Source organism: Anomaloglossus baeobatrachus, chromosome 1 (genome assembly GCF_048569485.1).
Source record: "Anomaloglossus baeobatrachus isolate aAnoBae1 chromosome 1, aAnoBae1.hap1, whole genome shotgun sequence".
Classification (NCBI taxonomy): domain Eukaryota; kingdom Metazoa; phylum Chordata; class Amphibia; order Anura; family Aromobatidae; genus Anomaloglossus; species Anomaloglossus baeobatrachus.
Window position 1 is genome coordinate 365500697 of NC_134353.1, and position 16868 is coordinate 365517564.

At 47.6% G+C, this 16868-nt stretch overlaps 1 protein-coding gene across 2 annotated transcripts in view; it reads right to left on the bottom strand.

The window, feature by feature from the left end:
- UBXN8 (UBX domain protein 8) overlaps window positions 1-16868 on the bottom strand; it is a 64979-nt gene that overhangs the window by 17539 nt on the left and 30572 nt on the right. Inside the window, exons 6-7 of one of the 2 annotated variants that reach the window (XM_075337808.1) lie at window positions 16588-16629; window positions 15022-15120 (exon numbers count right to left, since the gene is read on the bottom strand). In XM_075337808.1, coding sequence (XP_075193923.1) covers window positions 15022-15120; window positions 16588-16629 — 141 coding nt within the window. The remainder of the gene's footprint in view (window positions 1-15021; window positions 15121-16587; window positions 16630-16868) is intronic. The other variant, XM_075337809.1, reaches the window with a different exon arrangement.

A 16868-nucleotide genomic window follows, 5' to 3' on the forward strand; every position in this document is an offset into this window, starting at 1 on the left:
GGTACATCATGACCTTGTTTAGCAATGGTTGCAAGCACTTTATTTGCTTTATGTGTAGAAATGTTGTTTTTCAGTACCAGTAAACTCGCTGTTGTAGTGCTTGCTCTTTTGTATTTCGGTGTGCGTTCAGGAGAAGATGACGTGGAAGAAGAGGTTGGCTTTGGAGTCTCGGGTAAAGATTTAGAGACAGTATCATGTGTGGGTTGCGATTGCGAAGTGCTGGCTTGAGCTTGAAATATTGATAGTCGGATTCGTTTTCTTGGATGAATTGATTCCAAAGGAGCTTGTTTGAGCGTCGAATAACCAACCTTGCCTCCACTCTCAACTTGCCTCAGGTAGAGCTCTTTATCCTCCGAGTTTTTCCATTCTCCATTAACATTAGTGACATCAAATAACTGAGAAAGTGTTGCAGTGAATTTATTAGAAGGTTTCTTTTTGTCATTTACATCAATCAGACGATTGAGTTTCTTTCTGATGTGTGCACTGGATAAAAGTGGGAAGTTTCCCTCCAGAGCAATTCTATATCCATTATCATATTTTTTATTCGATCCAGTCGCCGTTTCTCGCTGTTGAACAGAAAACTGAAGTTTCCAAGAATTTGGCAGTTCGTTGGCATCCGCGTGAGATTGGAGAGCTTTTCAACATATGGAATACTTGGATTCAAAAAAATCGTTTTTTTTTAAATTGTGAAATGAAAAAGAGGGGGAACTTTTTTGAATATTTTACAAATTTGATGATACTAATGTCATTTGAATGCAATTGTTCCTCGAATGTAAGGGGTTTCATTTTCGTTTTGCAAAATTTTTAAAATAGTCATCACACTACTGTACAGTCATTTGTGCATTTCTGCTGATCGGAGCAGCATTGGTTTAATCAGCAGAAATGTTGCTTTCATGTGAGTGTTGGTGCTCTGATGGCTCTCACAGGAAGTGAGTCATGGTAGCGTCAGGGGTCATCAGCTGACCCCGCGCTACCATGACAACACATTGGTGCCCTGTGATGGGCGATGGTGGATCCCTGCCATGGCCATTTAAATTGCGCTGTTAGTGTTTGACAGCGCGATCTAAGGGGGTTAACAGGCGCGGGTGGATCGCTGATCCACCTGTGACTCTTAGCCACACGTCTGCTGATCAGATCAGTAGACATGTGAGGGGATTACCACGGTAATTTATTAATGCAAAAAGTCACGTTCTGCTATAATGTTGCAAAATTTCCGCCAAAATTACAGACAAGCAAAAATACCTCCAAAGATGGACTGGAGTATGTTTACTCAAAAGTTTAGTGACTTTTTAACAGTTTACAATTGATGAATCAGCTGAAAATATTTCGAAACCTCAAACCCTGCTCATAATGACAAACATTGTAAAATAAAAGAAAAACAAAAAAACAGGAGGAACATAAAATAGACTTTAAAAAGTGTAAATTAAAAGAAGAATCATATGCAAATGAAAAACAGGTAAAAAACACCAAAAACTAGGCAGCTAACATATGAAAACGCAATTATGAATCACATTTTAAAGGGAATCTGTCCCCAGGTTTTTGCCACCTAATCTGAGAGCAGTATAATGTAAAGGCAGAGATCCTGATTCCAGTGATGTGTCACTTACTGGACTGTTTAACTGTTAATCAGCAGTAGATCATCATTAGAGGACTAATGCTGCTAGATAGTCCAGGATATTCATGAGCTCTGTATAACTGCTAGATCTGCAGCAGAGAAAATATTGATTGTATCAAAATGATAGCAAACAGCTCAGTAAGTGACACATCGCTGGAATCAGGGTTATGCTGCTCTCAAAAGTAGAAAAACTGGTGACAGATGCCATTTAAAGGATCTTCCCTGTTATCTGCTTTTTTAAAATCCAATTGTGGGATCATATCAGTAGGCAGAGCAGAGAGGACGCATGTTAGCTCGGCTCCTGCAGACATCGCCGGTTTAGTGGCTTTTGTGACCCTCCTGGACTTGAAACCCGCACCCAGCGACACTGAGAAGACCCCCGGCCTATGAGAGACACCGAGCGGGAACGTCAGCTGACCGGGAGAGAGAGGAAGAACGCTGGTGTTACTCACCCCGGGAAGGCCTGGTCTCAAGGAGAACACACGCGGAAGAGGGGAAGTCCCGGAGCATAGCTGTGGTGAGCAAGAGTCTGCCACTGGAGGCTTAATGAGTCCCTCCTCAAGAGAGCACCCTACAGAGATGAACTGGAAGCAGGGCTGATAGAATACTTTGAGAATAACGAGGGATCAGTGTCTAATTTTTCTACTGTTTGGGAAGCCCATAAGGCCGTCTTTAGAGGTCAATGCATAGCATTAAGCTCCCGTATTAAAAAAGATAAACTATATAAGAGGGATCAGCTCCTCCGAAACCTCAGAGACTTAGAAAATAAGATGGCTCTTAACCCATCAATACGTACCCTTAGGGGTATAGTAAAGACCTGTACCCAACTGAAAGACTTAGCTGTCACTACAACAGAAAAATTACTATACTATGATAAAGGAAATAAATCCCACTCCCTTTTAGCACGCCAGCTTAGCGAGGATAGGGGGAACTCATCCGTTTATGCCCTGAGAGATGCAGGGAGGAACATTTTTTATGACCCTGCTAAAGTGGCAAAGATCTTTCAGGACTACCTGTCAAGATTGTATTCCTTACCGAACTCTCTTCCCGTAGATCCAGGAAAACAGAGGGAACTAATTCACTCTTTTCTTGAGCAATGTAAGCTGCCTACCCTTTTTAAGAATGCTGTAAATACTCTGAATAAAGAAATCACATGCGAAGAGATAGGAGAGGTGCTTAACACTAGAAGTCCCAGAGAGGGGTCATTTAACATTTCTACCATTGGAACCCTATGGAGCTCGAAATTCCTGGGACTTCTAGTGTTAAATTACTTCCCAATGGGAAATCGCTGGGTCCAGACGGTTTAACGTATTTCTATTACAAGGCATATGCGGATCGACTCACCCCCTACTTAGTCAAATTATTTAATAGCTTCCTCACGGGCTCCCCTATACCTAAAAGTATGCTATATATTACGCTTATACCCAAACCAGAGAAGGATGCTATGGAATGTGCCAATTACAAACCCATAGCACTACATAATGCCGATTTGAAAATTTTCACTACGTTACTAGCTCTGCGTCTTTCGGTCCTACTCCCTCACCTCATACATAAGGACCAGGTGGGTTTTGTTCCATGTAGACAGGTGGGAGACAACACCAGAAAGATTACTGACTTAGTGGAGGTTGTTAATAAGACGGAAAAGTAGGATTTTTGTGTACTCACCGTAAAATCTCTTTCTCTTAGTCTTCATTGGGGGACACAGGACCATGGGTTATGCTGCTGTCACTAGGAGGCTGACACTAAGTAAACAGAAAAAGTTAGCTCCTCCCCAGCAGTATAACCCCTGAGCCGGAGGCGGGCTCAATCAGTTTAGTGCACAAGCAGTAGGAGGAGAACCAAACAATCCTGGATAGAACAAGGTAAAAAACTATGACGAACAGTCGTGTGACCAGTGACCTGGGAATATGGGCACTGGGGAAACAGGCATGTCATAAATAACAAAAAGCACAAGCAGGGTGGGTGCTGTGTCCCCCAATGAAGACTAAGAGAAAGAGATTTTACGGTGAGTACACAAAAATCCTACTTTCTCTGTCGTTTCATTGGGGGACACAGGACCATGGGACGTCCAAAAGCAGTCCCTGGGTGGGAAAAAACCATCACCGGAGATAGGAAGGAAGTCGCTTCCCCTTGCCGGGCTGACCCGGACCTACAAGCACCTACGTTGTTACAGGTGTGGCACTGCCACCTGCAAACCTTACGCCAAAACTGGCCTCTGCCGAAGCTTGAGTGAGAACCTGTTAGAAACTAGTAACGGTACGCCGACTAGATCGGTTGGCGGACCAGAGGACCTGGTTGACCGACGTCTGGAGCCCAATCGTTCAAGGGTGCCCCTTGCTCGGTAGACCGCGGCGGAAGTCCGACCTTCATGCGATAGTCTTCACATATGGAGGACGGGATCCATGTGATATTCAGGCCCTTGGCGCCGGCCTATGCTTCCTGGGAAAGGGTGGAAGGATGGACTGACAGTCGGTGTAACCGACAAAAAAATGGTGTCCTGCAGACACGAAAGACTGAGGGCTCGTACCAGCCCTAGAACGAACTATGCCTCTTTCAGGCTGCGAGGGGAGCCTAGAACCGACAAAAACGAAACCTAAAGTCCTTTTCTGGAAGGAAAGCCGAGGTGTCTCGGACCGAAACGAAGGGTTCTGGCTGGAGCCCCCCCCTTATCCTGCTGGCGGAGCGGAAAAAGGGGGAGAAAAGACTACGAGAGGGCTGTCCGCCCTGATGCCGTCTGTAACAACCAGATGTCCACGAGGAGCCCACCTATCAAAACAGGTGGGAGCAGGGAAAAAAGGGGTACCTTGAGCAACTCATCACTGGATTATGGTCCCACCTTTCTAGTGAACGATGAAAAAACGCCGAGCCAGACGGACGTTTCTCTGCGCGAAGGCCCTGATTGATGGAAAGTGAAAAGTCTCTGAAGATGCGGTCCTCACACCACAGGGGGAGCTCTTTCCAAGTGGAAATAAATCTTCGAGGGAACTGGATTCCAGGCCCTCCTCAATGTCTGTCACCATCTTGTTCACAGACCTGACCGAGCCAGCCTCCGGGATCCACTGGTGAGGCCATGGAACCTGGGACTTCTGAGTCCTGGTAGAATCTGGCGGTCTGGAAGGAGCCACGGGGCATCTGCGAGGAGATGAGTAAGTTATGCGAACTATGCTCGCCTGGGCCACTCCCGAGCTATCGCCTGCCTAGGTCCCTCTTGAGAACCCTCGAGATCATGGAAAGCCGCGGGAAGATGCACGAGAGCCTGAACAGGCTACACGACCGGTCTAGGGCGTCGCCCTCTAGTCCAGAGCAGGTAGCGTACTCGACGCACCATTGACTTGAGAGTTGGATCGGAAGGCCAAAAAGTCACGACTGGAGGTCTTCCTTCACCAGAGATCTGGCTGTTGATATCCCTGTTGGAGCCCTTTACCTACGCGAGACCTATCCTACCGCGGAAATCGGCCGTCCAAACGTCCACGCTCGGGATGTGCTGCCGAGATTAGCGAATGAAAGAGCCCGTCCCAGAGCAAGAACCTCTTGGCCTCTTCCCTTGCCATGACGCTCCCTGCGTCTTCCTGGTGGATGATGCACATCACTGCTGTGGCATGGTCCGACTGGAACCTGACTGGACAATACGACCCAGAGAAGAAATTGTAACCGGGCTAACCGAATGGCTCTGAGTCCGGAATGTTGAAGGGGAGACGACACTCTAGGGGTGTCCCTCGGGACCGTGCCGAGGAGCGGTGGGGTAGCCTACCCTAGTACGGGAGGCTGGTGACGGTTGATAATAAGCTCCAGAGGAGGAAAGGGAAGCTTCCCAGGGATGGTTGCGAAGATTGGTCATCTAGGAGGAGATTGGCCGGTCACTCTCGAAGACGGAACCTTCCTGACCCCGTTCTTCAGTGTGTTCCGTTGGAGAGTCCGGGATGAAATCTGGTATGTGCACCATCGCTAACACCGCCACAGACTGTCGAGGACTCGCAAAGCAAAAAACCGAAGGGAAAAAACGGGAGCGGGAGGCAAAGAGCCGCGGGACCCTGTGCCAGGAGGGAAACTGCTCCTGCGTGAGTAGTAGCAACCCTTGAACGGCTCGAATACCGTGCCTGAGGAGTGATGGACCGGGCCGGGTCTGGGAGGACTCCTTCCTGTAGCTCAGCTACCCTAGTAGCGAAAAAGTGATGATGATGATGGTCTAAACCTCAAGGCGAGGATCCTTGAAGGGAGACTCTGGGTCTCCCGGTCGTTCCTGGGCAGAGAGAGCCTGAGGATGCGTAGGGATCGTGATCCCTGCAAGCCCTGTTAGAAAGCTGGGACGGTCTGCAGCCACGCAAGGCGGAGACGGCTGTTGTAGGGATAAAAGCTCCCTGACGAACCTAGCGTGAGGGAACGAGTCCTGGTGCATCAGGGCCGATGCCGGGAAAGGGATGTACCCTTCCCTTACGTAGCCAGTCTACCCTGACGTAGCCTAGGGGATAAACTGAACTCGCCTATCTCCGAAAGGGCGATCCCGAGAGCCGGAAAGGAAGTCAGCGACTTCCTAGATGTCGAATCTGCGTTCCTGATCCCGAGTCAGAGCTCTCGACAGGTAGGTACACTGATGTTAGAGGCTCAGGCCGTGTAGCGGGCAGACACCAGATTCTGTGAAGAGAGGGTACTCACTGAAGCTGATAACCAGTCCTGGGTCGGCATAGGTGGAGCGCGGACCGCTGCGTAGAGTGTCCGTGGAGTCCCTGCGGAGCGCCACGATAGGGACGAGAAGCCAGGAGGAACCCAGGCGGGTGAAGTACAGGATAGCGTGCCCCTTCATCCCGGAGCCCTCTACGAGGAGGGGTAAGACAATATAAAGGACTTACCGCTGGTGAAAATTGTGTTTGGGGAATATCCGTGATCACGCCGTCACACGGCGAATTGGATGTCCACTGAAAAACCCCGCAGGGGCCCCCACCTTCCTGTCTGCAAGGTGCCATGCCCCCTCTCTCCAGAGCCCTCTGGGGGAATGATAATGACAATAACACGACTTACCGCAGGTAAACGCCGTGTCTGGTTGCTGTCTGTGATCACTCAGCGACTCCAGTGTGGCATGCCCATTCTCACCGAGACCCCTTTTTGGAGAAGGGAATAAAGACGATGACAAGACTTACCGCTGGCAAACGTCGTGTCTGGCAGTTGACTGTGAGCACGCGGTAACTCAGCGAGCTCTGGATGTCGTCTGAGCACATCAAGGGTCCGCTCCAAACGAGTTAAGGGGGACCTGCGTGCATGTAGATAAGAGGGCTGTCCGTAGCCTTACGGCCTGACTCACCAATTCCAGGGGGCCTTTAGTCATGCGCCAAAACATCCAGGTCCTGCTCGGAGTCCAGCAGAGGTGGAAAGCCTGGGCCATCACCAGAGAGGTCGGAAGACTGCCGGAGAAAAGGCAGTCTGGACCTGGGGAATAAGGTGGAAAACAGGGGGGCCACAAAAGACGAGACCTGTCGGGTCCGCTTCTAGCATAGGGAAGGTCCCTGGTACGAGACTCACCTTCCCGAGGGGATTGCGCTAGACCTATGGAAGGTATAACCGAGTATTGGCCGGGGACGCAGCGCATGCGCGCGAAGCCGAGGGACGGCGGCGAGGGGATCTATGGCCTGAGACAGGGCATTAACCCGCCGGAGGGGACTAAACTAAAATCTCGAACTGGGAGCGCGATATAAAAAAGGGTGGAGCAAAACAAGTGCCCGAAAAGTACTGTAAGAGTTAAGGTGTAAAAACTCATGTATGTAAAATTTTTAATAAAAATCGACCTAAAATAAAAAATACCCACTAAAGAAAAGTGTGTTTTATTTTCTCCCCCGGAAAAAGAAGGTGATGCTGCGGCCTCAGTAAACCCAGACTAGTAGTCTGGAATAAACTCCCATTCTCTTTTTTTTTTTTTTTTTTTTTTTTTTCCTCTTTCTTTATTTAAAATGGACGCTGTGAGCGGGAAAAAAATATCCCCCACCCCCCAAGTGATGCCTGGAGCACGGCGGAGGGCGGGAACGGAGAGGCCGGCGTCCAATAGCGCCGTGCGGGAGGCGGGCCTGGGGACGCCGAGGACAGGGCCGAAGCCGGGGGCTAAATTTTTAAGGTGCCGGGGCGGGCAGAGGCCGCGCCGGCGGACCCGGCCGCAGGCGGCGGCGGAGAGGATCCTCGGCGCGCTGTGCGGCCTGGGCACGCCGAGGACCGGGCCTACGCAGAGGTACCGTCGCGGGCAGAGGTAGCGCCGGGGGACCCGACCGCAGGCGGCGGCGGAGAGGATCCTCGGCGCGCTGTGCGGCCTGGGCACGCCGAGGACCGGGCCTACGCAGAGGTACCGTCGCGGGCAGAGGTAGCGCCGGGGGACCCGACCGCAGGCGGCGGCGGAGAGGATCCTCGGCGCGCTGTGCTGGATGCGGCCTGGGGGCCCGAGGACAGTGGCCGAGCCGCGGTGCCGTTGCGGGCAGAAGCAGCGCCGGCGGACCCGACCTCAGGAGCGGCGGCGTTTGAAGCTGCTAAAGGTACAGGGGCAGCGCCGGCGGACCCGGCCGCAAGCGGCGGCGGCGCAGCAGCGATGCGGGGCCGCCCGCAGTCGGCAGGGAGCTCCACGGACGCAGCGGGGGGAGTCCGGCGAGTAGGCCCAGACCGGGGCCTAAATTTCTGCAGCCGTCCGAGGGGGGAGAAGGTAGGGGTCCTACCTGATCCGCGGCGCGCTGTCCAGTGTGCAGGCTGAGACTCTGCACATGCTCCTGTGTGCTCCGCTCAGCGAAGGAATGGCTGCGGGCACCAGGAAGCAGGCTGAAGAAGGCGGGGAGTTGGACGCCATTGGGGTGGAAGCCCCTAAATGTAGCAGCGTTGCGGGCCCCATCCAAAAAATCCAGATGCGCTGCGGAGGTCCAGTCCCTGCTGTATGCCCCTTGCGACCCTTTGGGGTGGTACCGCAGGGTGAATAGGGGTGCCCAGGAAAGTTCAGCCCCGCGTGCCAACCGGGGAGTGGTACCGTGGAATTGGACGGGGGAGAGGGCCCGACGACTCAAGCCTCTGCGACCCAGGGGAGTGGTACCCACACGGGCTGCGAGAGCCGAGGTAGAGAAAAGATACCTGCAGAAAAAGAAAATTACCACAGATGAGAGCGACGAGCGTCGCCGAGAAAAAATGAAAAAAATAACGCAAAAATCAAGTGGCTGAAGGGGGCCCAGTCGGCCCACATCAGCCTCCTACGACACTAAGCAAAAAACTGATTGAGCCCGCCTCCGGCTCAGGGGTTATACTGCTGGGGAGGAGCTAACTTTTTCTGTTTACTTAGTGTCAGCCTCCTAGTGACAGCAGCATAACCCATGGTCCTGTGTCCCCCAATGAAACGACAGAGAAAAGAGGCTCTCCTCCTCAGTTTGGATGCAGAAAAGGCTTTTCACCGACTGGGGTGGCCATTCATGTTTGAAACGTTACATCACTTTGGAATTTCAGGTGCATTTATTACTGCCCTGAAAAGTCTATATTCATGCCACTCAGCGTCGGTCAAGCTTCCTTATACCACAACTCAACCCTTTCAGATACATAATGGCACATGTCAGGGGTGCCCTTTGTCTCCCCTTCTCTTTGTTATGTGCATCGAGCCATTGGCTGCAGCTATTTGCATTGGCCCTAATATACGTGGGGTAATGGTACGAGACAAAGAGTTTAAGTTATCGTTATATGCAGATGATGTCTTACTGATATTGTCCCAGCCACATATTACCCTCCCGAATTTACATACCCTACTATTACAATTTGGAAGGCTCTCAGGGTATAAGGTCAACCAGAACAAAACGGAGGCTTTGCATCTTAACATTCCGCAGGCGCAGGTCTCCTCCTTGCAGGAAAGCCACAACTATAAATGGAAAGATATATCCTTGACATACTTGGGGATACAATTAACATTAAGTACAGCCAGACTGGTTTGTCAGGTCTCCATAAGGAGAATAGTCTTCCCCCGTGGTCCCCACATAGCTTCTCATACAGCCAGATCAGATACCCACACTTTGCACTGACGAGGGGCAATCACCCTGAAACACCGTGTCTGCAAATTGGGATTCTGATCTGGCATATATCCTAGGTCTTATGAAAAGGCTTATTAAAAGGCCAATTTTGACTTTTAGGATTGTTGCTTCCAATAGGTGGCGCTAGAGTTTGTCTCCTTTCCTGGAGAGACAATTCATCTAAGGCAGGGGTGGGCAATTAATTTTCCTATGGGGCCGCATGAGAAGTTGGGATGGTTTTAGAGGGCCGGACTAATATAATTAACTCGGTTCTATTAATTATATATATATATATATATATATATATATATATATATATATATATATATATATATATATACATATATATATACATATACATATATACATATATACATACACACACACACACACATACTGTGTGTGTATATAATATATACACATACACACAATGTGTACATACACACACAATCCCCATATACTGCATCACTACACCCACCACATACTACACCTGTAATATACATCCCTATACACTACACCTCTATATACTATACCACTATATACTACACCCCTATATACACCTGTATTATACTACACCACTACACCCCTATATACACCTGTATTATACTACACCACTACACCCCTATATACACCTGTATTATACTACACCACTACACCCCTATATACACCTGTATTATACTACACCACTACACCCCTATATACACCTGTATTATACTACACCACTACACCCCTATATACACCTGTATTATACTACACCACTACACCCCTATATACACCTGTATTATACTGCACCACTACACCCCTATATACACCTGTATTATACTACACCACTACACCCCTATATACACCTGTATTATACTACACCACTACACCCCTATATACACCTGTATTATACTACACCACTACACCCCTATATACACCTGTATTATACTACACCACTACACCCCTATATACACCTGTATTATACTACACCACTACACCCCTATATACACCTGTATTATACTACACCACTACACCCCTATATACACCTGTATTATACTACACCACTACACCCCTATATACACCTGTATTATACTACACCACTACACCCCTATATACACCTGTATTATACTACACCACTACACCCCTATATACACCTGTATTATACTACACCACTACACCCCTATATACACCTGTATTATACTACACCACTACACCCCTATATACACCTGTATTATACTACACCAGTACACCCCTATATACACCTGTATTATACTACACCAGTACACCCCTATATACACCTGTATTATACTACACCACTACACCCCTATATAGACCTGTATTATACTACACCAGTACACCCCTATATACACCTGTATTATACTACACCACTACACCCCTATATACACCTGTATTATACTACACCACTACACCCCTATATACACCTGTATTACACTACACCACTACACCCCTATATACACCTGTATTATACTACACCACTACACCCCTATATACACCTGTATTATACTACACCACTACACACCTATATACGCCTGTAATATACTACACCACTACACCACTATATACACCTGTAATATACTACACTACTATATACACCTGTAATATACTACACCACTATATACACCTGTAATATACTACATCACTACACCACTATATACACTTGTATTATACTACACCACTACACCCCTATATACGCCTGTATTATACTACACCACTACACACCTATATACGCCTGTAATATACTACACCACTACATACACCTGTAATATACTACATCACTACACCCCTATATACACCTGTATTATACTACACCACTATATACACCTGTATTATACTACACCACTACACACCTATATACGCCTGTAATATACTACACCACTATATACGCCTGTAATATACTACACCACTACACCACTATATACACCTGTGTTATACTACACCACTATATACGCCTGTAATATACTACACCACTACACCACTATATACACCTGTAATATACTACATCACTACACCACTGTATACACCTGTGTTATACTACACCACTATATACACCTGTAATATACTACACCACTATATACACCTGTAATATACTACACCACTATATACACCTGTATTATACTACATCACTACACCACTATATACACCTGTAATATACTACACCACTATATACACCTGTATTATACTACATCACTACACCACTATATACACTTGTATTATACTACACCACTATATAGTACACCACTACACCCCCTGCCCCCCCATATACCACACCTGTAAAACTACATTCCCATATACTGCACCCCTACACCCCAAATATTTGTCAACAGTAAACACCCCCCCCCATTGCCCCCGCAGGTTACTAGTAACCACTCACCTGTCTTCTTATTGTCCCCTCTTCAGGCTCCTCCGTACGTTCCCCTCGCTGAGCGGCTTCTCTTTCAGATGCTCAGGCTGCGCCGATGCTGTATTCCTAGGAGCCGCTGCTTCTCTCCGTGCGGCCCCGGCTGCTGCAGCTTCTCCTGCTGGGCGGGAACTTTTCAAATGACACACGCGCGCCGTACTGACGACATCAGGGCGCGCGTGTGTCACAGAGAAAAGCTGCCGAAGGGAACAGCAGATAACAGAGAGCACAAGAGAGTGGTGTTTTAATGCCGCGCCAATAGATCACTTCAGATGATGTTCAGACCAGTGTTACTTTATTGTTTTCCAGGTCAACGCGTTTCTGGGGCATCTGCCCCCTTCATCAGGACCACCAAAGAAACAGATAACATCCAATCTGTCTAGTACAGACAATGTATACAATATATAGACACATTGACATCACAGGCACATCCCCTAAAGAAAAAAACGAGCGGGAAGGACTGCCACGTTGCATGGAATGACGTCAAACAACCACTTAACATATAAAAAAAAAAAAAAAAAAAAAAAAAAAAAAAAAAAAAAAAAAAAAAAAAAAACCAACACAACAAATAAAAATAAAAATAAAAATAAAAATAAAAATAAAAATATTTTTATTTTTATTTTTATTTTTATTTGTTGTGTTGGTTTTTTTTTTTTTTTTTTTTTTTTTTTTTTTTTTTATATGTTAAGTGGTTGTTTGACGTCATTCCATGCAACGTGGCAGTCCTTCCCGCTCGTTTTTTTCTTTAGGGGATGTGCCTGTGATGTCAATGTGTCTATATATTGTATACATTGTCTGTACTAGACAGATTGGATGTTATCTGTTTCTTTGGTGGTCCTGATGAAGGGGGCAGATGCCCCAGAAACGCGTTGACCTGGAAAACAATAAAGTAACACTGGTCTGAACATCATCTGAAGTGATCTATTGGCGCGGCATTAAAACACCACTCTCTTGTGCTCTCTGTTATCTACCGTTTTGGTGGCTGCAGCCTTGGATTGTGTGATACATGCGATTACAGTAGTTGTGGCTTCTCACAACTACATCTGGTGAGTAGTTTCACTCCCCCACCCCCACCCCTCACATATTGGGGTAAGACCCTATGCGCTTGTTTTTCCACAGCTTTTTCTCCGTGCCGAAGGGAACAGAGGAGAGATTCCTGCGTTCCGCTGCCTGCACTGACTGTGCGTAGCTGCAGCCAGGATCTGTCCTCTGTTTCCTACCCGGCACGCAGCGTGTGATGAGGGCAATCTGACCACGGGCCTCCCGGAGCCTGGAGCTCCGGACAACAGGTCAGATTGCCCTCATCAGTGACCGGCCAGCAAGGACGCCCTGAGCCAGGCGGGCCGGTCACAGAGAGTAGGCGGGCCGGATGTGGCCCGCGGGCCGCCCCTTGCCCGGGTCTGATCTAAGGGGTGCTTCACACATAGCGAGATCGCTACTGAGTCACGGTTTTTGTGACGCAGCAGTGACCTCATTAGCGATCTTGCTCTGTGTGACACTGAGCAGCGATCTGGCCCCTGCTGTGAGATCGCTGATTGTTACACACAGCTCTGGTTAATTTTTTGGATGTTGCTCTCCCGCTGTGAAGCACACATCGCTGTGTGTGACAGTGAGAGAGCAACGATCTGAACGTGCAGGGAGCAGGCGTCTGGCAGCCTGCGGTAAGCTGTAACCAACGTAAATATCGGGTAACCAAGGGAAGCCCTTTCCTTGGTTACCCGATATTTACCTTCGTTACCAGCGTCCTCCGCTCTCACGCTGCCAGTGCTGGCTCCTTGCACACGTAGCCAGAGTTAGACATCAGGTAAATAAGCAAATGTTTGCTTATTAACCCGATGTGTACTGTGGCTAGGAGTGCAGGGAGCCAGCGCTAAGCGGTGTGCGTTGGTAACCAACGTAAATATCGGGTAACCAAGCCCTTGGTTACCCGATATTTACCTTAGTTACCAAGTGCGTCGCTTCCATGCGTCGCTGCTGGCTGGGGGCTGGTCACTGGTCACTGGTGAGATCTGCCTGATTGACAGCTCACCAGCAACCATGTAGCGATACACCAGCGATCCTGACCAGATCAGATCGCCGGTGGGATCGCTGGTTCGTCGCTAAAGTGTGACTGTACCCTAAGTATAAGCTATTATACCAGAATAACTATCCTGACTTATTTACTGTACTAAAAAGACTCCTACTCAATTGGAACAAGCTCCCATTGTCTTTATTTGGAAGGATCTTTGCTGTCAAAATGTCTGTTCTGCCAAAGCTACTTTATTTATTTGAGACCCTTCCGGTGTGTGTATCATATAAAGAGTTGCGCAACATTCAGTCCAATATATTTCAATTTGTTTGGGCCCCTAAGAGACATAGAATTAAAAAAATGACTTTGTTTGACAATAAACTGAGAGGAGGCTTTGGGGTCCCTGATATAACTAAATATTACTGGGCAGTACACTTACGTCACATCCCTGCATGGTCCAATCGCAGTGCCTTCTCTAGATGGATGGAAATAGCGAAGCTATGGCTCGCCCCAATACATCCCAACTCACACCTTTGGGGCACCTTATCAAACAAGCCTGACCCACATACCCTGGGCCCTATAGCCTTCACTAAGAGAATCTGGGATTGCTGTGTCAAAAAGTTTCCACTTAAATCTGAACGCTCTCTTCTGACTTCTTCTTTTTAATCCCAAGATGCCAGTCAGTATGCAGGGTACTACGACTAAAATGGTTTGACAAGAAGCTCTTTTGTTTTGCTGACATGGTAGATGCACACTCCAGGGTCCTTCTCCCTTACGCCACCATATCCACTAGATTTAATCTCTCTGGCAACTCCCAATATCGATACCTACAAGTTAGACAACTGATGCACTCCCTTTTTTCCTCCCTAGAAGTCTCTATCCCTACACTTTTTGAAAGACTATGCAGAGCTGGGGTCTCCACCAAGGGCCTTATCTCAGATATATATCGTATTTTAATTACCCCCTACCCAGAAGACAAGCTTAATCATACATATATTAGTAAATGGGAGGATTTCCTTGGCGAGATCATTCCCTTATGTATGTGGAGACGGATCTGGGATACTGACTCAAAAACATCCTCGTGGTATGTCTATAAGGAAAAAGGAAAATCAGTACAAATTACTCATGTATTGGTACCACATTCCATCACTACTACATAAACTAAATCCAGCCATACCCGATAACTGTTGGAGATGTGGGGCTGCAGGAGAAGACATACCACAGATATTCTGGGTATGCCCCAATATCCAGTGCTTTTGGAAGTTGGTGCAATCTCTAATTTATAAGGTAACTGATCTTCAGATACCCCTATATCCTAAGTTCTATCTATTAAATATTTCATCCGTCTAGTTGGGGAGGAGAGGGAAGCGGTTACTGTTACACATAACCAGAGCGGCCAGGTGTCTAATTGCCCATAACTGGAGGTTGACCCATCCGCCCTCACTTAAGCCTGCTTTACACCTTACGATCCAGCATACGATATCGTATGCGATCGTAACCGCCCCCATCGTATGTGTGGCACGTTCAATTTGTTGAATGTGCCGCACATACGAGTAACCCCCCGTCACATGTACTTACCCGTCCATACGACCTCGATGTAGGCGGCGAACGTCCACTTCCTGGAGTGGGAGGGACGTTCGACATCACAGCGACATCACGCGGCAGCCGGCCAATAGAAGCGGAGGGGCGGAGCTGAGTGTGACGTAAACATCCCACCCACCTCCTTCCTTCCGCATTACCGGCCGGGAGCCACAGGACGCAGGTAAGATCTGTTCATCGTTCCCGGGGTGTCACACACTGCGATGTGTGCTACCCCGGGTACGATGAACAATCTGACGTTCAATTCATGAGGAATGAACGACGTGCGTGCGATGAACGCCTTACCGTTCAATCGCAATCGCAAATAGCTGTTACACACTGCAATGTACTTTACAATGCCAGATGTGCGTCACTTACGACGTGACCCCGCCGACACATTGTAAGATACATTGCAGCGTGTAAAGCGGGCTTTAATGATCTCCATTCCCGGATACAAGATGTGAGAAGGATGGAGTATCTATCTGCCATGTCAAATAATATGGTGGATCATTTTGAGAGTGTTTGGTCCCTTTGGGACACTTACTGGGCCAATAAAGAATAATGTCTTGGCATGGTCTTAACGGAAGTTTGATATACTCACCCTCCCTATTCCGTTCCCTCCTTCCTTATATCTCCCTGTCTAGTATTGTAACGTTTGTCCTCTCACATTCCTTGTTTCTTTTGTATTAGTGGATAATAAGATATGTGCCCTGATTTAAGGTTTAAAGTTATTGCTCACATGCTCGTGGGACAAATCCATGTTTTTTTTTTCCTTGTTTGCCTTGAAAATTTTAATAAAAATTCAGTTAAATAAAAAATCCGATTCCGGGCCAGATGCTGGTACTCATATAAGTCCAGGTCCACCCATCACTAATCATTAGTGCAAAAAGTCCAAAAGTTATCACAACTAGTTTACTAGACCAATCTGCTTGTGACATAAATGCTTTGGTGTGTCTAGTGAAAAACAATCAATACTTACGCCTCCCTCTGATTCACTGGGTTCTTCAGGTAAGGTGATCACCTATTAATACAGACACAATTACTGCACTAATATTCAACATAAGGAAATTCTGAGAGCAGCATAATGTAGAGACAGAGACCCTGATTCCAGCGATGTGTTACTTATTGGGCTGCTAGCTGTAGTTTTGATTTTCTCCAGCTGATAAATCATTGATGTTGTGATCACTAAATAACATTGATGTTGTGATCACTAAATAACTAGTAATTCTGCTGCCATACAGTTCTCTATATTCAGGATTG